The sequence below is a fragment of the Python bivittatus genome, unplaced genomic scaffold, assembly GCF_059951505.1.
Source record: "Python bivittatus isolate LINGU-HERP-01145 unplaced genomic scaffold, Pbiv_v1 ctg000840_np1212, whole genome shotgun sequence".
NCBI lineage: Eukaryota > Metazoa > Chordata > Lepidosauria > Squamata > Pythonidae > Python > Python bivittatus.
This window is the reverse complement of record NW_028277113.1, coordinates 48,353,752-48,375,594: the sequence shown is the minus strand read 5'-3', so window position 1 is coordinate 48,375,594 and position 21,843 is coordinate 48,353,752. Positions and strand designations below refer to the sequence as shown.

General features: G+C 39.3%; 2 protein-coding genes across 9 annotated transcripts in view; one reads left to right on the top strand and one right to left on the bottom strand.

The window, feature by feature from the left end:
* ARFGEF1 (ARF guanine nucleotide exchange factor 1) overlaps positions 1-4,070 on the top strand; it is an 83,356-nt gene extending 79,286 nt beyond the window's left edge. For both annotated transcript variants that reach the window (XM_088131016.1, XM_088131015.1), the window contains exon 39: positions 2,608-4,070. In XM_088131016.1, coding sequence (XP_087987142.1) covers positions 2,608-2,772 — 165 coding nt within the window. In that variant the 3' untranslated portion in view covers positions 2,773-4,070. The remainder of the gene's footprint in view (positions 1-2,607) is intronic.
* A 2,992-nt stretch (positions 4,071-7,062) lies between these two features.
* CSPP1 (centrosome and spindle pole associated protein 1) overlaps positions 7,063-21,843 on the bottom strand; it is a 79,223-nt gene continuing 64,442 nt past the window's right edge. For 6 of the 7 annotated variants that reach the window (XM_025167556.2, XM_088131005.1, XM_088131007.1 and 3 more), the window contains 4 exons: positions 21,341-21,407; positions 18,746-18,852; positions 18,019-18,169; positions 7,063-7,840 (listed from right to left, as the gene is read on the bottom strand). In XM_025167556.2, coding sequence (XP_025023324.1) covers positions 7,614-7,840; positions 18,019-18,169; positions 18,746-18,852; positions 21,341-21,407 — 552 coding nt within the window. In that variant the 3' untranslated portion in view covers positions 7,063-7,613. Of the gene's footprint in view, positions 7,841-15,382; positions 15,456-18,018; positions 18,170-18,745; positions 18,853-21,340; positions 21,408-21,843 lie in introns of all 7 variants that reach the window. The other variant, XR_015794101.1, reaches the window with a different exon arrangement.

Here is a 21,843-nt window from a genome sequence, read left to right as displayed (position 1 = left end):
AATTGGCATTGCAATCTGTTCAACAAAAAATTTCCTTCTGTGGAAAAAGTAACTAAGCCCTTGCCTCTAATGTCTGGTATTGCCCCCTTTGGCAGAAGCAACCTCAAGTAGGCGTTTCTTTTAACTCTCTGATAAGTCTCTGATATTGACTGGGAGGATTTTTTTCCATTCCTACATGCAGAATTTTTTCAGCTGTGTGATGTTTCAGGGGTTTCTTGCATGCACAGTCCTTTTCAAATCACCCCACAGCATCTTGATGGGATTTGGATCCAGGCTTAATTTGGCCATTCCAGAACTCTTCATTTCTTTTTCTTTTTTTTCAGCCATTCCTTGGTGGATTTACTGGCACATTTGGGGACACTGTCATGTTGCAAGGTCTGCTTTCAATTGAGTTTCAATTTTCTGACAGAAAGTCTTACATTATCCTCAAGCACCCTCTGGTACAATGAAGAATTCATAATGGATTCTGTATTGTTAAGCTTTCCAGGCCCTGATACAGCAAAGCAGCCCCAAGCCATAACATTTCCACCACTATGTTTTACAGTTGGTATCTGGTTCTTCTGGTGAAATGCTGTCTTTGGTTTTTGCCAAACACGTCTTCTGGTACTGTGGCCAAATAACTCTATCTTTGCTTCTTCTGTCCAGAGCACATTGTTCCAGAAATCCTGGGGTTTGCCTTGGTGTTCATGGGCAAACTTTAGTCTTGTCCTAATGTTCTTTCTGGACAGCAAAGGTTTCCTCCTGGCACACCTCCCATGTAGATCTAAGTTGTGCAGCGTCTTTCTAATGGTAGACTTGTGCATTTTGACATCAGTAGTGGCAAGAGCTACCTGTAGGACACATGATGAGATTCTGGGATTCTTAGAGACTCTTTCAGCATCTTGCATTCTGCTCTCGGGCTGAACTTGCTGGGATGGCCTGGCCTTGGCAAGTTGGCAGTTGTTTGAAATCTTCTCCATTTGTAGATGATCTTCTGGACAGTGGAATGATCAATACCCAATGGTTTGGGAATCTTTTTAAATCCCTTCCCAGACTCATAGGCATCAATAAACTTCTTTCTGAAGGCTTTAAAGAGCTCTTTCCATCTAGGTATGGTGATACCACTCACTTCAACAACAAAGAGCAAATTAAACTAAATGTCTGAGTTTTCAATTGGAGAAGTTCCTCCCAGATCCTCTCTAACAATGATCTAATAATTTGTAACTAATCTGGTACACCTGATTATAATTTTAGGTATTTGAGGTAGTGATAAATGTAGAGGTGACCTTGCTTTTTCCACATGGAAAATGCATGTGTATGTTTATTTAAGTTACACAATGGACTATAAAATGTATAAATGGTGCATGATATTTGCTACATTATATCCCCTTTATTTATCAGTATTGTTGAAATGAAATTCAAATACCTGTATGCTGAAATAAGTTGAAAACAAAAAATTTCAGTGAGATGTACTTAATTTTTTCACATGACTGTATGTTAGACATTGTTGAACTATTGTTGCTGAACTACTACATTGCAGAACTACTGTACAGTTCCCAGCAGCACTAGTCAATATGACCAATAGTGAGGAATATTAAAATATCTAAAGGAGTGTGTATTCCCATTTCCTACCATATTCTAGTATCATGTATGCATAATGCATCCAGGTTAATTGGAAAAATGGGAAATGCATTTTCATGTGTTTCAGTTTATGCTCAAGTACCCTGTCTGAAGCCTCTATGAGAAATCTTATTCTGGCCTTTTTAAGAGACACTAAATAGAAAGGATCTCACGATTCTTTCTCTGGGAAAAAAGAATAATGAATAGCAAATCTGAACCAGTTTTTGTAGGTGTTGGAGTATTGGGCTTTTTTTTTTTTTTTGCATTTGAAATATAGCTATGGTACATCCCTTGTTGTGATGGAATGTGAGGGTGACCTTGAAATCCAGGGGGAGGTGGGAAGAGATGCTGCCTAGGGAACGATCAGATAAAAGAGAAAGGAGTCCGCAACAGAGTAATGGCTAGAGAAAACACTTAGAAAGGACCCACCCTAACTACGCAGGCAGTAAATCGGGAAGTCAGGAGATTGGTACTTTCAGACTTGCAAGATTCTGTTAATGTAGTCTTACAATAAAGTAGAATTAGCTCATCTAGTCATGTTTCCTGTCTGGTTTACTTTGGGAGGGCTGACACTTGTAGATTCTTCTGCGTCACTAGTAAATCAGTCCTAGCTTTTTAGTCAAAGCTCCAACGTTGGTGGCCACAAACCCCTCTTGAGCTCAAGCTAGAAGGAATGAGGATGGACATTTTCCCTTCTTTCCAGGGATGGAGGCCATTTTTTCTTTCTTTCATTACAAACCACAGGTCAGAATTGTCATTAACTAGCTTTAGGGCTGGCTCCCCTCCAGTGTTGGGGAGTAAAAGCATTCCAAACCATTCATGCCATTTGTCCTTCTTTTTCCTCTCCTGGTATCAGTACTCCAGTGCCAGTAAGACCATACAGTTTTTTCTTCAGGAGATGAGATGAGGGTTCTGACATCTAAACAACTCTTAGTGTAGTGTTTGATTTGGTGTATTTAGTCATGCCAAGAAGTTATTGTCTAACAGAATTCTTTTTCCCCCTCTCAGTTCAAAGCCCATGCATCATTCTACTATCCTCTTTTGTGTGAAATAATGCAATTTGAACTGATTCCTGAGCTCCGGGCTGTTTTGCGAAGATTTTTTCTACGGATTGGAGTTGTTTTCCAAATATCTCAGCCAGCAGATCAAGAAGAAGATGTAGCCAAGCAGTAGAAACATAGCTAAGGAAACAAAGAACCAAATCAACTTGCACTGGATATTCATAATGAGGGTCTCTATACAGCAGTGTGTGCATCTACAGGTTCACAATACAGAGTAAAGCTGTAACTTAGGCTTGCAAAACTTTAATACTCCAGTGGATTTTTCTTCCTCCCTTTCCTGGCTTATGCTGAGCATTGAGCCAGTTTTAAACAGTCTTATTGTCAGCTTGGGCTGTGATGTCTTCTTATTCAGACATACATACGTATATACATACATAAGTGTATGTGTGTGTGTATGTTTATGATGGCTGTGAACTTAAGATGTGTACCCAAAGAACTAACACTTAAAAAGTTTGAACTTCCATAGGAGTACAACTCAGGAGAACTGTATTTGAAAGAAAGGTTTGTACTAAGAGAAGAGAAAAATATTGGGCAAGGGAACAGATCTAGCAACTGTGTGGAATTCTTATTCTGGAAAAAAAAAAAAATCTGCACACTCAGACTGTCTGAGATATAGGTAATCATTCTTCAGTGAAAAAAACATAGAGTGCAGGTCTGTAATATAAAATTACAAACACTATATAGTTCTTCCTGCATTCTTTTATTACTTCATAGAAACCCATGTTTGTTTACCAAATGCACTAGTCTGAGGTTATGTTGTGATTGATTTGGTCTGTATCCTAAAAGTTAGTCTTGCTAACTTTAGTGAAGGGCAGAGATTGAAAAAGTCACAACTGGCTTAACTGTTTGTAATATACCTGTGATAGGGCTTTTAAATATAATAAGCCATCGCAACGATCCTTCTGGACTGGAACTTGAATCACTGCAAATGAGTCTAGGTTTTATCTTCTGTCACCTTTTTGGGGGTTGTTTGATGTAGATTTCACTCTGTGTACAGAATGTAATGTTAAATATATTCAAGTAACAAATCTGGCATGGTTTAGGGATGGTTTTAAATTTATTGGAAATGTATTCATACTGTGAATTGTGCTCTGATGGTTAAAGAAAAGATTGTCAAGCATTCTGTCTTAAAGTGGATGTAGAAAATTTTTTCAGATGGAAAAATGTATATGGTACAGCTCTGTAAAGTTTTCTATGTAAATTCTGTACAACTTTCTGTACAATATTGGTTCTCATCTGGCATATTCTAATCAGGTTATAAGTCAATAAAGTTTTTGAATTCTTTCATCGGTGCAATGAAAACCAATGCAATGTAAAACTACTTGTGTTAATGTTCCAAGAATCTTAAAAGTTTAACAATGATGGTTAACAGTGTCTGCTGAAGCAGACTGCCTTCAGCATCTTTGGAAGTAATTAAAGAATTTAACTTATTCAAGTATCATTCCTTCTATTTTCAGTTCAAATCTTCCTATGTTGGAAGAGCTGGAGCCAGATCAAGATCTAGGACAGTATTCTGTGCCACACAGGGGCCCAGTTGGATGCATTTGGTAAACTAATCCCCTTCCACTTCTGCTTCCCAGCAGCCAGTACATAAAGCGTGCCAATTATAATTTAGAAACTAGTAAGCCCAATTTATGTATGCTGGGATGTATGCTATTCAGTCATTTGCAGTGGGAGCAGCATAAAAGCCTGCAGCCACTGATAACCTAATCCTCCATAAAACTGTCCAGTCCCCTTTTTAAATAATCCAAATTGGTCACCATTAAAACTGCAGGCAGTGAATTCTGTTTGTTTATGTGCTGTACAAAGGAGCATTACCTACCTTCTGCCAGTCCAGAATCTCCCTGCATTGAGTTTCAGTGGATGGCCCCAAATCTGAAGACTCTGAGGGAGTGAGAACTACACTGCCTCATTAACTATGGCATTCATGAATTTATATAACTCATATTTTTCTGTGGCCTTTTTAATAATTCCAACGATGGGTCTTTTTTTCCACCACAGTAGCTGTACACTGAGTTGACATTTTCATCTAGCGGCCCATTGTGATTCCAAGATACCTCTTCTGATGAGGCACTGCCAGTTCAGAACCTTTTATTGAAGGTACTGGGGTGGGGGGTGGGGGGTGTACCATTTTACACCACTGAGCTGCATTTGCCATTTTAAATCAACCCAGTTTAGAGTGATCCTTTTGGAGTGCTTCACAATCAGTTGTACATCCTCAGAAAATATGGTCATTTCATTACCCAGCCCTAACTACAAATCATCTCTATACAAGTTGAAAAATATCTGCCCCAACAGAGATTTTTAGGGAACTAGCTATGTATTGCTGATCAGTGGAGAATTGCCTCTTTAATCCTTTTTTGTTTTTGAACTAGTTATCAATCCACAAGAGTACCTGTCTGATACAGCAGCTGGATTTGCTGTTGTTGAAAATCTAATTATACTATACTTCCTGAGTCACACATGTCCACATGCTTGAAGTATCTAGGGTAATGAGACCAGACTTACTGCTATAAGAATCATTTTCATGCCTTTTAACAGTGCTTGTTCTAAGTTTGCTTATTTTTTTCAACCATTTTCAACCATTTTCCCTAGAACGTACGTTAACTGGCATGTAGCTTCCTTTATTGCACTACATTGTTCCTAATCCTCAAGAGCAGATAATTATGTTGACTATTGAATTGAAAAGGAATTGTTAATTGAAACGGAAGCTCAATATTTCTGGGGGGGGGGAAATCAGAATTTATTTTATTCACACATGTTCTTTAAGAACTCTTGGGTCATCCTGAAGAACATGGTATTTTCTTAAGAAGAATGAATCCAGGGATACACTAATTACCTCGTATCATTTAGATATGCAGCAGCTGTGAATGAAGGTTATTTTCTACCTCTTCATTTGTACCTTATGAATCCGGATGGATTCTGACAAACACTTGGAAAATTTGTTAGTAATCTCACGAGCAACTATTTCTACCCTCTGCCTTCTAGAAAGAGGCAGGGACTTTCCTGTCTGCTTTAATTTGAGGATCAGTGGGAGAGAATCAGCAATATAGAAAACCAACTCTCAGGAATTGTACACAACTGGTTGGCCTGCTAATAGCAGGCTACAGCAGAGAAGGCTGTGTAGTAGCCAAAGAACAAAAAGACCATGGGAAGGAGCAATACTGGGATCAGCATGATTGGCCATCCATAAGGACTCGGCTCAGTGAGGAAGTGATGACTTCCACAGGTAAATAAGTAGAGCAGATGAGGCAGTAGTGATGCCAGCAATGAGCCCACCTACAAAATGGCAGGACTGAAGGCTGCCTTGAACTGACCCCCCCCCCGCCCCATGCAAAAGTCTCTCCAATAGCCAGACAAGAAATAAGACCACGCCAATACTGCAACTCTCTGGCAGCTGAGCAAGACTGGTAGCTTCATCATCAGATAAGTTGGCTTATTTATCATACAGACCAGAAAATGCAGTGCAGCAGCTTTCCAGGCTGTGATGAGAACAAGACTGCTGGATCTTTGTTGGCAGTGTAGTAATAAGAAATCTAAGGGATTTCAGATGGGACAGAAGAGTGACCTTACTCCGAGAAAATACTAAGTCCCTTGAGAAAGCTGTAGTATCTCTGCTCTATATCAGATGACTGAGACTTGCTATGAAGTACTTTTTGGCCCCCAAATGAAGGACCCAACAATCCTACCCTATTTGGAAGGGAAATGATTTAGCAACCAATGAACTTGCCAAGGATTGAAATACAAATTACTGTATTTTGCTATGGCATTATTCTTCTGTTCCCCTGTATTTTTTACCAATGACAAGTGTTTGTTGCTACAATGAAATATTCAATAAAGGAGAACTGCATTCGGGTGAAAGATGGGGGGGGGGGATTTAAGCTTTGCCTAGAATAGTTAACACTTTTTTACCCAGGTCCATCTTTCAGTGACTAGAAAGTTACTTCATGGTATCTTTTTCTACCCATCCAACCTTCCAGATTCCACAGTTGGGAAACTGATTCTTGTTGGGAAAGAACCCACCTTAATAGTATGTTACATATACTATTACAGTATTATATAGTATATGTAACATATAGTAAAATACCTTGCAGAGTTACAAAACAAAAAGGAATTTCTGTTGATCAGGCACTGCAGCTTTGCCTTCAAGCCAGTAACATTTCTATTTTTTTCCTTCCAAATAAATTTGAAGGGGTTAAGGAAGCAGTAAATCAATACATTTGTACTGGGTTTAATACATTTCAGCCAAAAATTAGTCCCAGAGTGAAACTCAGCCCACATGCCATTTGTACTGCAATAAGAGAGAAGCATCATCAAGGAAGCTCCAGAGCTTTCACTATTAAAGGCAATTTATTCATTTCACAAAATACCCATCTTCACAAATACTTCATTAGAATCCTGATAAAAAATATAATTTATTTTGTCATTTTAAGTCATGACCATAAATACATTTATAGAATTCACTATTGGCATTTGAACACACACATATACATATAAATATAAAACAGCACTTTAGCAATTTAGAACAAATGATTGGATAAGACTTGTGGGTTAGAAGTAAAGCAGCAATAAATTTAAATCTTGGGTAGTCCCTAAATATCTATTACATGTCTAAGAACTCTAAGCCACAGTATTTTATTTGATTACATTCAGGTCATATTTCTCAATCTTGCAGCAGTCTGAGGTAATTTTTCAAAGAAAAAAAATAATCCAGAAATAAACTTGAAAATGTTGCCCCAGTACCATTAAATGTACATTAAATTGTACATTTAGCTATATTCTGAAGCTGTCATGGAAATTTACTATAGGAGTATATTTCCAAATTCAGATCCCATCAGTAATGTATTGACAATTGAACAAAGATAGGAACTGTTTTCATAATCACCTATGAATATAAAAGTGCAGCAGTAGAGAAACTCTTGAAAGGCACAAACGGCTTTAACACAGGTTTATTTAACCATGGGCAGTTGACAGCCCCTGCCAATTGAATGTTATGCTCTTCTCAGAAGTCGGTTTAGCTTGACTTGACTGCTCAGCCATGAATCTTTTAAGGGTTTCTGATGTCCCAGGTCTAAGCCACGGCTCAGTTGCCACAGAGTCAACCGAACTGGATCTTCTGCCATGTTTAGGAGGTAATTCCTTCAAGATGTCAACACCATTCCCCAGTGAAATGTCATCAGCTTCAGGAAGAGAAACTAATTTTAGTATATGAAGTCATACTTGGTATCCTAACATGTATTTCAGTAACCAAATTACTCATTCTGAAGTATTACATGAGGCTTCTGTAGAGTAAAAATGGAGCAGGTCCAGCGCAACTGTTGCCCAATTGCGATACTTCAGATTTCAAATATTTCCTTATTCAGGAGTCACTGGTGAAATAACACGTTATTTGACACAGAGAGATGGGAAATTGTGGCTTCTTCTAAGGTAAGTATGAGAGTCATTGAGACCAATTGCATACTGTGCCCTACACAGCACCAGAGGAAGCTACTCCCTTTTTTGCCATATTTCTTATATTAGATATACAGTGGTACCTCAGGATACGAACGCCTCTACTAACGAACTTTTCAGGTTACAACCAGCTCCGGCCGCAAAAATTTACCTCAATGTGCAAACTCCGCCTCGGGGTACGGTCATTTTTTCGCCCTGACACGTGGTCCACGGCCATTTTTCCGCCCCTGACACATGGTCCGCGGCCATTTTCCTGCCCCTGACACGTGGTCTGCGGCCGTTTTCCCGCTGCGCTGCACCTGGCCGTTTTCCCGCTGCGCCGCCCGGCCGTTTTCCCGCTGAGCCGCCCGGCTGTTTTCCCGCCACGCCATGCGGCGCCCAGCCGTTTTCCCACCCCGCCGCACGGCGCCCGGCCGTTTTCCCGCCGCGCGGCACCCAGCTGTTTTCCCGCCGCGCCGCGTGGCGCCAGGCCATTTTCCCGCCGCACGGCGCCTGGCCGTTTTCCTGCCGCCCTGCGCCTGGCCATTTTCCTGCTGCACAGCGCCCGGCCATTTTCCCGCCCCTGACGCGTGGTCCACGGACGCCAGAACGGATTAACGGTAATTACATTGAACCTTATGGGAAAATTAGCTTCGGGGTGCGACCAAATTCGGAGGGCGGAACGGATTAACCGGATTTACATTGAACCCTATGGGGAAATTTGTGTCGGGTTACGACCAACTCGGGATATGCCCAGAGTCACGGAACGGATTAAGTTCGTATCCCGAGGTACCACTGTACTGCTGTATGCAAATGCTTAGGCACTCCTGGTCATGTAAGTACTTCATGGTCAACTTGAAAGAATGTTTCAGATCATTGACTTGCTGAAATATCCAATTCTTTTCAGCTTTCAATTTCTCGCTGATTGTGGTGAAGACCAAGAAAACTTCTGCTTGAATGGCCTGAAAACTGGTCAGATGTACAAAACAAAATAAGAGATCACCACAAATGACCTGCTGAAGTTTAATTGACACTGGAATCACTGTCCATAGAACAATATTGCTTATACAACAATGATCTACATGGGACAGTTATCAGAAACAACCTTTTCTTCAATCTCATCATAAACGTTATTGTCTCAAGTATGCAAAAGAAAACTTTTACAAGCCTGCAATCTTTTGGACCACAGTCCTTTGGATTGCTGAAACAAAATTTGCACCTTTTGACCACAACACAAGAGACTTTTAGAGAAAAAGAAGTGAAGCATTTGAAGAAAATAACACCTTACCAACAGTTAAATATACAGTGGGGCAAAAAAGTATTTAGTCAGCCACCAATTGTGCAAGTTCTCCCACTTAAAAAGATGAGAGAGGCCTGTAATTTTCATCATAGGTATACCTCAACTATGAGAGACAAAATGGGGGGGAAAATCCAGAAAATCACATTGTCTGATTTTTAAAGAATTTATTTGCAAATCATGGTGGGAAATAAGTATTTGGTCAATATCAAAAGTTCATCTCAATACTTTGTTATATATCCTTTGTTGGCAATGACAGAGGTCAAACATTTTCTGTAAGTCTTCACAAGGTTTGCACACACTGTTGCTGGTATTTTGGCCCATTCCTCCACGCAGATCTCCTCTAGAGCAGTGATGTTTTGGGGCTGTCGCTGGGCAACACGGACTTTCAACTCCCTCCAAAGGTTTTCCGTGGGGTTGAGATCTGGAGACTGGCTAGGCCACTCCAGGACCTTGAAATGCTTCTTACAAAGCCACTCCTTCGTTGCCCGGGCGGTGTGTTTGGGATCACTGTCATGCTGAAAGACCCAGCCACGTTTCATCTTCAATGCCCTTGCTGATGGAAGGAGGTGTTCACTCAAAATCTCACGATACATGGCCCCATTCATTCTTTCCTTTACACAGATCAGTCGTCCTGGTCCCTTTGCAGACAAACAGCCCCAAAGCATGATGTTTCCACCCCCCTGCTTCACAGTAGGTATGGTGTTCTTTGGATGCAACTCAGCATTCTCTCTCCTCCAAACACAACGAGTTGAGTTTAGACCAAAACGTTCTACTTTGGTTTCATCTGACCATATGACATTCTCCCAATCCTCTTCTGGATCATCCAAATGCTCTCTAGCAAACTTCAGACGGGCCCGGACATGTACTGGCTTAAGCAGGGGGACACGTCTGGCACTGCAAGATTTGAGTCCCTGGCGGCGTAGTGTGTTACTGATGGTAGCCTTTGTTACTTTGGTCCCAGCTCTCTGCAGGTCATTCACTAGGTCCCCCCGTGTGGTTCTGGGATTTTTGCTCACCGTTCTTGTGATCATTTTGACCCCACAGGGTGAGATCTTGCGTGGAGCCCCAGATCAAGGGAGATTATCAGTGGTCTTGTATGTCTTCCGTTTTCTAATTCTTGCTCCCACAGTTGATTTCTTCACACCAAGCTGCTTGCCTATTGCAGATTCAGTCTTCCCAGCCTGGTGCAGGTCTACAATTTTGTTTCTGGTGTCCTTCGACAGCTCTTTGGTCTTGGCCATAGTGGAGTTTGGAGTGTGACTGTTTGAGGTTGTGGACAGGTGTCTTTTAACAAGGTCAAACAGGTGCCATTACTACAGGTAACGAGTGGAGGACAGAGGAGCCTCTTAAAGAATTTTTTTTTCTCATTTTGTCTCTCATAGTTGAGGTATACCTATGATGAAAATTACAGGCCTCTCTCATCTTTTTAAGTGGGAGAACTTGTGCAATTGGTGGCTGACTAAATACTTTTTTGCCCCACTGTACAGGAGGTTCTATGATACTCAGGGATTGTACAGCAGCCAGTGGTACAGGAAATACTGTATGCGTGAAAGGGGGAATAGATTTAACTAAATATCAAGGTATCTGAAAAGCAAATCTGTGAAAGTCAGTAAAGAAACTGAAGCTGAAAAGAGTTTGGATGTTTCAGCAAGCCAATGAACTGAAACATACTTCCAAATCAGCCATGAAGTTCTTACAGGAAAGAAAGATAAAACATTTCAGAAAAGCCCTCACAGTGCCCAAATGTCATTATTATTGAAAATCTGTGAGGATATTTCAATCCTGGTGTGCATGGAAAGCTAAGATTGTTTGATTATGCATCTGCATTTGTATCCACTGCAACCAAAGAAACATTTCATGTTTATAACAGTAACATATAAAATTAACAATTACACAGACAAAAGAAAGACAAAAAAATTAAAACATCCGCAGTAAGGTTAAAATTTCAGTGTAAAATTGTCAAACTAAAATAAATAACACTAACAGATGTCCTATCATTCACCATGTGTCCTGAATAAGCTTTTGAAAGTTTCTAGAAGGCTAAGACTCTAAACGCCAGTCTAATTCTACTCTCATGGACTTCGTAGAAACAGGAGATTATCTTCTCCCATAATGTGCAAGTTGGGCAGATCAATTCTGAATGCCGGAGCTAGTCTTTCAAATACCTCAGAGCTAAGCTACATACAACATTATGAATAATGACAAGCACTTTTGAGTAACACCCAGAAGTTAAGAGGCAGCCAGTCAAGACCCACAGCACAGATGCAATATGCAAGTGGGAATGAGCACCAGCTAATAACTGGATTGATGCATTCTGGACTAAGTAAAGCTTCCTAGTGGTCTATATAGGCAGCCCCATATAGAGTACACTGCAATAGTCCAAGTGCATGGTGATGACAGCATGAATTACTTTTATGAGGTTCTCTTGCTCCAGGTAGGGGCGTAACTGGTGCACTAATCAGAGTTGGGCAAAGGCCCTCCTGGCCATGGTCTCCACCTCTTGCTCATGAGGACCCCCAAGTCATAGGCACCTGATCATTCAACTGAATTGGTCATAAGATTACCAGGAAACTTTTTAAGTGCTCGCCAGAATCCATCCAGTTCCATAAGACACCTAGGGCAGCCCATCTTATTTGGTCTGTTCATTCTATGAAAGTGACAATCTGTGACCTGACCACATCAAAAGGCTAGATCTAATCACCACCATACAGTATTGCCAGTCACCCTTCTCCTCTAAACAGCAAACTTGGTGTCTCCTACCAAACCTTTTTCAATCTACCACAACTGGAATGTATCTGTTAACTACTTCACCCACAATCTCTGCTCTCTAACATCCTAACATACATTCCTTCACCCAGGTTGCAATCTTATACACATTCCACTATATAGTCAAGGTGTCAGCAATTTCACAGTGCTACTCACACCGGCACCTCTAAAAATACACATTCGCATACCAACTATTAAGACATAGCAGACAATCATAGACACATGGAGAAACAATACAACTGAGAAGTATCCTCCCACTAATGCTAATTACCATGGGTTTCCCTTATTCCCTTTTCTCTCCTTCCAGCAGATGGCAGGTCCTAGTCAATTTTCTCCTCACAGCCAAACTGAGTGCTCTAGTCTGGTCCTGCAACAGGGCCCACTAGCATAACTACCAGTCACTCGGATTATGGTTGCAATCACTATGTACTGGGAGCTGCTCAAGGGAAGCAAAAGCAAAAGCCCCTACTCTCAGTTCCGTCCTTCCCTTCTGCAAGAATCCCACAAATACAAATATCCAACAACAGCACCACTTCCAGTATCCTCTACCAATCACAATCAGTTTGGAAGATGGTAACATCACATTCCTCTCATTTTCATCTGTCATTGGGGGCTCCAGTTTGCCATTGGAGCTACTCATCTGAGGTTCCAAACCTCAGAGGACTTCACCTTCAGCCATCCCTTCTCTTCTGCTCTTTACCTTCAGCCATTCCTTCTCTTCTGCTGGACATTCTGTTAACAATGGCAACCCACATGGAATCCCAACATCTCCCCATTGCCACGATGGGATCCCAACATCTCCTCGTTGCTACAATTTCGACAAGCAGCCAACTGCTGCCTTCATTATTGTCATGTTAGCTCAGTTAAATTACAGTGCTGGAGAACACCAACCAGATAGCTTCACTGCTCTCATCTCATCTCATTACCAATAGCTAAATTTCCCCAAGTTTTTCTGGTCTCTTATCTCCAAATCTCTCATCTCCACAGCAAAACTACCCCCTGAATGCCCAATCTGGCTCTATTCAAGCCAATTTCAGCTCCAGGAGACCAGATCTAGGATCACTCCAAGCACTACATTCACATCTACAAACTTTCTTCTCAATCTCCAACACTGGTACCAAAAAACCAATTCAAAGACCAAACCCACCAAGAAAATGATCCTCATCAGATGCCATTTCTGAGCTAGAAGAGCTCTGCAGGGAGAATGGGGGAAAATTCCAAAAGCAAGAATAGAGAGATTCTTATTTGGCTAAAGGAAATGTTTGGAAGCTGTTATTTCTGCCAAAATATGGTCTAATGTTTGCAGCTGCCATATTGTTTTCCAACTCTGAATCTGTAAACAACTGCATATAAACTGTGCATATACATTCCAAGTTTGAAGAAAGATGACATGTCTAATTTTGTATGATGTAGAGCTGTGTTCATTTAGGGATTCCCTGAAACATATAATTCAACCAGAGTGCCTATAGTTTGCAAAAAGTTGTTTTTAGAACAATCTGCACTAGGTTCATAGGATTATAATCCAACATTTCTGAATGGAACCAAGTTAGGGAAGACTACTGTAAAAAAGGGGGAAAGAGGAAGACAACTGGCCCAGGATTTTTACTGAAAGCATCTACTGAAGCTAAATGCAAAGGTGTAAACTTATTTTTTACTAAATTGACATGAAATTTATACTGACATGCAATTTAATGAGAACAACCATTATCAGAAAATTACTCTATTGCTTCTTTGCCTTTTTAAAGTATTCTGTTTCACAAAAACTGCTTCTCAGATTATGCTGAGCATAAAAGAAAGTGATTCTCACCTTCTGTGGACTAGCATAAGAAGCAACAAATCCTCCACCAACAGCAGCAGCTATCCTGGTAAGTATTTGCTTTCCCTGCACTCATTCACTTATGAAAGATTGAAAGGGTTTTTTTATAGAGGAAAGAGCTGTCTTATCACCTACTTTGATAACTACTGTAGCAAGAATTATATTCTGGATAGAAGATATGAGATTTGACTTTCCATGCTTTGGATACATGCCTTTGGACAGGAAGTTGTTTTGATTCTGATCTTGAAGTGTGGACAGATTTTTAATACTTAAATGTAGGCACCACTTGACTCCAGCTAACTTTGGGTGTCCCACAATATAATACCATAAAAAAACAAGACAAATTATGTATTTCTTCACTTTCCAAAGCACACACAGTATAATCTACAGTAATGAAATATGGACACCTACAAAACGTATTAAAAATTTGCCATATTTTCAGTAATTCTGCACAAATCACATACTAATTTCAAGTATCATTAAAGAAAATGAATTGCAGGGGAAACTAGATTAAAAATTTACATATGCATCAAACAATGCATACTTTTCTGGATACATTCAGTCTTTCTAAAATAAATAATAAAACACATGGGTGGAAGTTCTGGTGCAATTTCTGTGTACAGATAATCCCCAGTTTAAGAACAAGTTCCATTCCCAAGGTCTGTCCTTAAGTCAAATTTGTATGTAAGCCAGAACAGTATTATTGCATAATACTGTATAAATAGTATTGTGAAATTAACTCGAACCACTGTGTATTTGACTCAAATCATTGTGTATTTAACTTGAATTTTGCTACAATAGGCTCCGTTCTTAACTATGGGTGGTCTGTAACTCGGGTGTTCTTAACCCAGGGACTACCTGTATATCAAAGGCAAGAGTCACATTTATCTTAGGGCCTAAAATTACATTATCTAATTCATGAAAAGGGAATGTATAAACTAAGTTTAATTAAGCCCAAACTTAATGATACAAAAAGTCAAACTACAATAAAGATTCTTCTTGAAATTGCAGCTTCAGCAATAAATAATTATGTCAACTTAAATTTGAAAACAGGTACAGCCCAATATTCTAGGAGGCTTTAAGGACTCCATACTGTACAGAATTCCACCTAGGAGCAATATATGGACACGACACTGAGGTTCCAAAGAAAGAATGATTTTCTGGGTGTGCAGAAGCTGGGGTTTTTTTTCTTTTCTTTTTTTTTTAATGATGTAGCAAAATCAACTGTGTGAGTAGCATATGGTAGCATTCACCAAAAAAAGCTTCTCTGTGCACCCAGAACAGCTTCTCTATGAACAGAAATCTATTTTGGCATTGGCTGCATTGAAAAACTGGAATTCAAAAAGGATCTTCAAATATCTATTAGTCTATCTAAAAGACACAAGAAACCAAATTTGGCCAATTACTCACCCTGACCATCACTTCCTTTCTACAAAGAAAATGTCAAAAATCAGTCCAGATTTTGGTGATGGAATATGCTAACCTATCAAGAAAGAATATATGATATTTGCAAGAAAGTCTTTTTCAATTCCTCATTAATTCCCTTATGGTGATAGTACCTGTGATATAATGCTTCCAGGTGAAGGAAAATTTTAACACATTTGTAGATGGCATAAAGCAGGGGGGAAAAAAGATCAAAATGATCTTAGTAGAATGGAAAACCTGGCTCAGAAAAACCCAGGATGAAATTCCAAATACTGTAAAGACATGCAAATTTGCATTTTGGCTGGAGGTGGACAATTAGGGAGTTTAAAGAACAAGTTAAACAGTAAGGCTATTTGTAATGCAGCCAATGATAAGTTGATTATGAATCAAATGTATACTGCAGCAAAGGGCTAAGATGGTTTGACTTCTTGATCACAGAATTCCAGTGAGAAATTCAATTTATGGTTCCACTAATGGTAGGCTAGGAAGAAGGCCATTCCCCTACTTTCCTGAAGCCTCATAGAGAATTATATTAAGGAGATTTGGGGAACTCTAGGGTGCTACAGGGGAGAGAAGAATATCCTATTGTGTGAGCAGGCATCAACTCAGATGACTCTGAATTTCACCCATTATTATTAACATTATTATATTTCCTCCCCCCCCATGGTTTTTAAATCCTGGAAAATAATAGTTCTACTCATTCTATGTATACAATGTGTTCTACATCATTAGTGTTTCTACTCTTCAAATCTTCAGATCCAAACTCACAACAACTCATGACTGTCCCCCATCATAGCAATTATTAGCATTCATCAGAGCCAACTAGCTTTTCTCAAGCTGGCCAGTGAGGCAGCTCCAAAACTGTTCTACTGCCGCAGCCTACAGTCTAATAAACAAACTTTGAGTCCAAAGGAAGTGTCAAGACTTGCCATACTGACTGTCAGACATGCAAGATTGATGTCAGCCTTGCAAGGTAGTCCAGACAAGAAGCACAACCAGAAGTACTAGCTTTATCTTTACTGTAAGGTTACATTAACAGAATCTTGCAAGTCTGACACTGCTCCTCCCTTCCTTCACTTTTACTCTCCCAAAAACTAGTGAGGGTCCCTTCTGAGACACTTTCGCCACCCTTCCTCCTTCGAACTCAAACTTTGTTTATCAGACCATTGTCTAGGCTGCAGCTCTTCCTCCTGTCTCCCAAGGTCATTCCCACATACCATTACATCCTGTCCCCCTCCCCTGGTCCTGTCCTTTGCCTTTTCCTCCCCCCCCCCTTATTGCAAAAACAAAAGCAAACAGCCCTGTGCCAAGTGATGAGTATCTGGGAAGCCAAGTGGTGAGCCATCTGAGGGTGGGAGTCTGACACCCATAATCTCAGACCGCAAAATTGAAGCTAGGGGCTGCAAAGCTGAAGAAAAGCTGCTCATGGAAGCCTGTGGACATAGTACCACGGCAGAAGTCACACCCAAGTTCTGTGTGGAAATGTTATTAGAGCATTGACAGTATCCAACTCTGAGCATCACACTTTGAAGGTGTAGGTGAATTAAAATATATGCATGGGAATGGAATGAATATGACTGGCAAAAAAAAAACAAGGCCTACAAGGACAAAGTTGATGGAACTGGGTATCTCTTGCCTCAAGTAGAAAAGACTGAAGAAAAACATGGAGGTACTCTTCATAGTCTTCAAATATCTTATACAGAAGAGGCCAAGTACTGACCCAGTATTTGGGTGACTCAGATGACCCAGAGGTGAGGAATCAATCTAACAGGCTTAAATATATGTTGGTTGACAACTATTAAGAAACCTCTTAATATTAAGAGCAATCTGGCAATGAAATCAATTACTGGGAGAGGCTCTCCCTCACTGAAAGCCCCTATCTTTAAATTTCCTTCATCAAGTATGCAATTAGACTTAAGACCCCTTAACTTTGTGGGTTTAATTCTGAAATACAGATTTGTAGGTCTATCTGTGATATAAATATAGACAGGGGCTACATTCAAATGAATCTAGCTATGTAAGAGATGACTACAATAACTTGTTGCCTAGGCTGAGCTGTAGCTACCTCCTGATTCTTTCTCCTTTTGTCTTTTCTCCCTTTAATCCCAAAGCTGCAAAGTAAACAAACAAGGGAAAATCTAGAGTCTAGCAGCAATTTTAAAAATGGGCACAGATCCTTGAAAATGTACCACCCCCCACTCCATTTTTAGACTAAATGTTAAGATACCTGTATGTGTTAAAAATCTGAACGTGGAAGGGTAATGACAGTGCAGTGCAGTGCAGCATAGCATTCTCATCTGCTATGCAGTAGCTCAGCCCTAGTAGCACATTAGCAGTATATGCTGAGCACTTCTAAGCACCAGTACTTTGCCCTTGGCCAGCCTTTCCCAACCTAAGTGCCATAAATGTGCAGATCAACTTCCAGAATTCCACATCTAACGTGGCAATTCCTGAGAATCCTGCAAGTTGAACTGCAAACATCTGAAAGACACCAAGATTGGGGAAAGCTGCTCTAGGTAAAGTTTGCTCACGTTATATTTATCAATCAGTTCTTCCCAATCTAACAAATCTTTAAATTTTTTGAACAATTTCTGTCCTAACATTCAATAAAGAGACTATACCTATATGAATGGCCTTCTTATGTAGTTCATTTAATTTTTGCAGCCTTTCTTCATTTCTGGCTTTTAATTGATCTATATTGAGACTAGAGTTCGAGTGCAGAGAGCTGTTGTCAAACTGTGGTGGTGGAGTCACCCTATGGGAAGCATCATCCTACAGATAAAGAGAATTATGTTAGATTAAACTATTATGAAATACTTGCCAAGTCAACATTACTGGAATTGCCAAAATAAGCACATCTTCAACCCAAATAATTTGAATACAATACAGAAACATTACTAAAGAAAGTGCTAGTTACTTCATGAGTCTGTCAGATGCTCACTTTCCCTAGGTTACCCCAACATACTTTCATGGTTGATTTTTATAAGTCCTCACTCCTATGCTAATAATAAATTTGTGAGAGGCTGATACTGGCTAATAGCTGGTATTAAAACACCCTCATTTTGCTTACTATCTAATACCATATATTGGGCTGGAAAAAAGGACAATAATTTTAATTAATTTTTTTCAGAGTTGTGGATTAGCTCAATAGCCATCAGCCTTGTAACTCTATACTCAGAACTCTACTGTCAGTAAGCATAGAATGAAAAAGATAGATCACAGAAACACACACACACTCTTACAGAATCTAACTGAATAAGGTTTGTTAAAATGGATGGTAGGATTTGATTTCAGTAAGAATTAGGTGCACAAAGCTTCAACAGAACAAAATCCAATGGATTCCTTTACCTTCTTCTTTTCTCTCCTCCTTTCCCTTGCAGACACAGGCGGTGAAGGAGATATATTCATATTGAAGTTATGCTCTTCTAAAATTGGGTAGGTTTCACCATCTGTATCTAGGAGAAGAATGTTTCAAAATATAAGTACATACTTGGATTTTTAAGCAATATTCATGAAAATATAATGCACCCAATATGCTCATGACTTCTTCAAGTCTATTGAACATCATTCGTGCAAACCACAAACATTTATGCATCAAAAAAGTCTTCTCAAGGTAACATAGAGGACAAGTCCATTTTTTCTTTTTTTTTCTTTTTAATTTAAAACATTTTTTTTAAAAAAATAATGTCTATAGATGGACAGATTGTTTCTAAAATTGTACAACTGATGTTCAATATAACATTAATAAAAGATACCAAGCAAAGTACATTAAGTTGTTTTTATATTAAGAAGGAAAAAAGAAATAAAATAAAACAAAAACAAAATCTCCATTATGTCATTGTTTATAAATATTTAAAAAGAAAGGAAATAAAAACATCCCTAAAAACCATATAGATATTTGATTTCTGACTTCCGCTTTCTTTGTTCTCCAACTGATTTTCAGCATTTGATATAAACTTTAGAAACCATGATCTAAATGTTTGTATTTGCCTTGCTGAATTATGTGTTTTATATATATGGAAGCCACTTTGCTTGAATTTTGTTAAAGTTCTATTTTGTATGTATTCTGTTAGTCTTGCCATTGCTGCATATTCTGCAAGTCCATTTCTGAAAGCAGCATTCATCTGCTCATACACATCCAAGAAATATCTGGTTCTCCACTGGGGAACAGCAGAACTTTGATTCCATCTCTGTGATCCACCCACAGAACAATGTTACTGATAGTCCTTCGTTAACGACTGTTAATTTAACAATGGTTCAAAATTGCATTGGCCTCAGAAAGGCTGTTTTACGGCACGTAAAGCACTTCTGGCTGTTGTAAAATATCGTAAAACGTCCTTAAGATTTGAGGTCTGTGACTGTCCAGCACTGAAGGAGGAGGGGAAAACTCCTAGCACTGGGCAGTCACGGAGCGCAAATCCTGGAGATCCGAAGTCCGCAACTGCCCAGCGCTGAAGTGGGAGGGGAAGTTGCTGCGAGGTTTCCCCTCCCCCTTTGGTGTTGGGCAGTTGCAGACCTCAAATCTTCAGGTGCTCCGTTCACCACTGAGAGGGGAAGGGAAAGAGGATGGAGTGAAAGGGCTTGTCTGGTGAAGGATTTCAGCTCCATGTGGAACTGAAATCCTTCAACAGACAGCTTTCACTCCATTCGCTTAACACCCTGGGAGATCACTTAAAGATCGCAACTGGGAGTGCCCGGATTGCAGTCATTGAGCGAAGCAGATTCCAGTCCCAATTGTGGTCATTAGGCAAGGACTACCTGTATTGTGTACTCAGAATATATACCATAAATAAAAATGAAGTAAGATCTAAATTCCAAGGAGGTTAGGATATCAGGTCTAAGGATTCCAACAACTTTAGAGAACACCCACCCACCAAATATTATGCTATACATAGATCTCTTTTGCCCAACGTATCAGAAGAAAGCACTTAAAAGAAGAATATATTTTCCTGTCCTATAGCAGGCTAAAATGCAGTTGAAAGTTGCATCCTCATATTAAGGAAGACAGATAAATAAATGTAAGTAACATTAAATAAAATAGATCTTACTTAAAACTATTTTCATATGTAAATCGTATAAATTATTTGCAGGGTTTAACTTTGGGTTAAGAGATGAGTGTTAAGCCACGTTTTGCACAGCGGCCACATGTAATCATTCTTTATATCAAAATAGTCTTAATAGTCTGAGAACCAATTACCAACATACTTCTGTGCACATTACATTCACCCCTAGCCTCTGTTTTGGACTTGCTCCAACTAAGATGGCCAAATATCAAGGATTATGGAATATAGGATAAAGCATCTGAAAAGCACAAAATTGCTGATTCCTTGTAATTTCTAACTACAACTATTTGTATTTTAAAGATAGTTGGAATTCATCCAAATGACTTTCTAGACCTACAATTTCCAGACCTACAATTCTAAATTTGAAAGCTAGAAATAATCCTGATGTTTTTGATAGAAATATCAAATAGGAGATCACCTTTTAAGACTGAGGGCATACCTGTCTCCATTCCAACACTTATCCTACAAAAAATGTTTAAGCTTATGGAGAAATTGCAGGGCTAGTTTCTGAAGCAAAGTTAACTATATATTATGGGAAAATTGGGTCAAAAAAGTCTCCAGTAACTTCATTCAGTGAAAACCCTCACTTAGAGGACTCTGGTTTAGAAGATGCTTTAATACACTACATTCAAACTGCTATCACTGTATTTCTGAATACTGGAAAACTGGTAAATGTATCTATAGAAACCCAGAAATCTTAAATTGCTGAAAATCAATGGATTCCTTTCCTACTCTCCCTTTTCAGAAATGTAGGATGATATATGCCTTTCAAACAATAAATATTAGCTATGGATGAAATGCCACATAAACTTGGAGGAAAATGCAGTGTATATACAAGATCTATCTACCAAATGCAGAAATATTAAAAAGATACATTTACCAATAAAAGCACTCTCAGATTCCAAGAGTGAGGTTTTCATAAATCCATCTGAGTCTTCATCTCTAACCTACCAATGGAAAGCAACAGCAATGCCAAGTTAAATCAATAGGTTGTTTTGTTTTGTTTAACAAACACGTACAATATTTTTCCATTATTCCCACTTGTTCCTATAACAGCCTTTCAGAAGTAATGGTTGCATGATGCTCCGGGTCTTGACTTAATACATTACTAAATAAATGTCATACTGAAAATTTACCTTTAAAAAAGCAAGCCACAATTTCTCTTCCATGTATTCTACAAGTATATAATCCTTTGACTACCCTGGAAATATCCACTCATTCAGAATAAATTTTACTAAAGAAAGGAATAAAATAAAATAAAACCCCAATGAATCACAGCAAAGATCTATTTATCTAGTCCTGTCAACCAGATGCCTCTGAGTAGGCCACAGGAGTGCGATAAAATCTGTCCATGTTCAGTTGGCACTGAAGGAGGAAAACCCC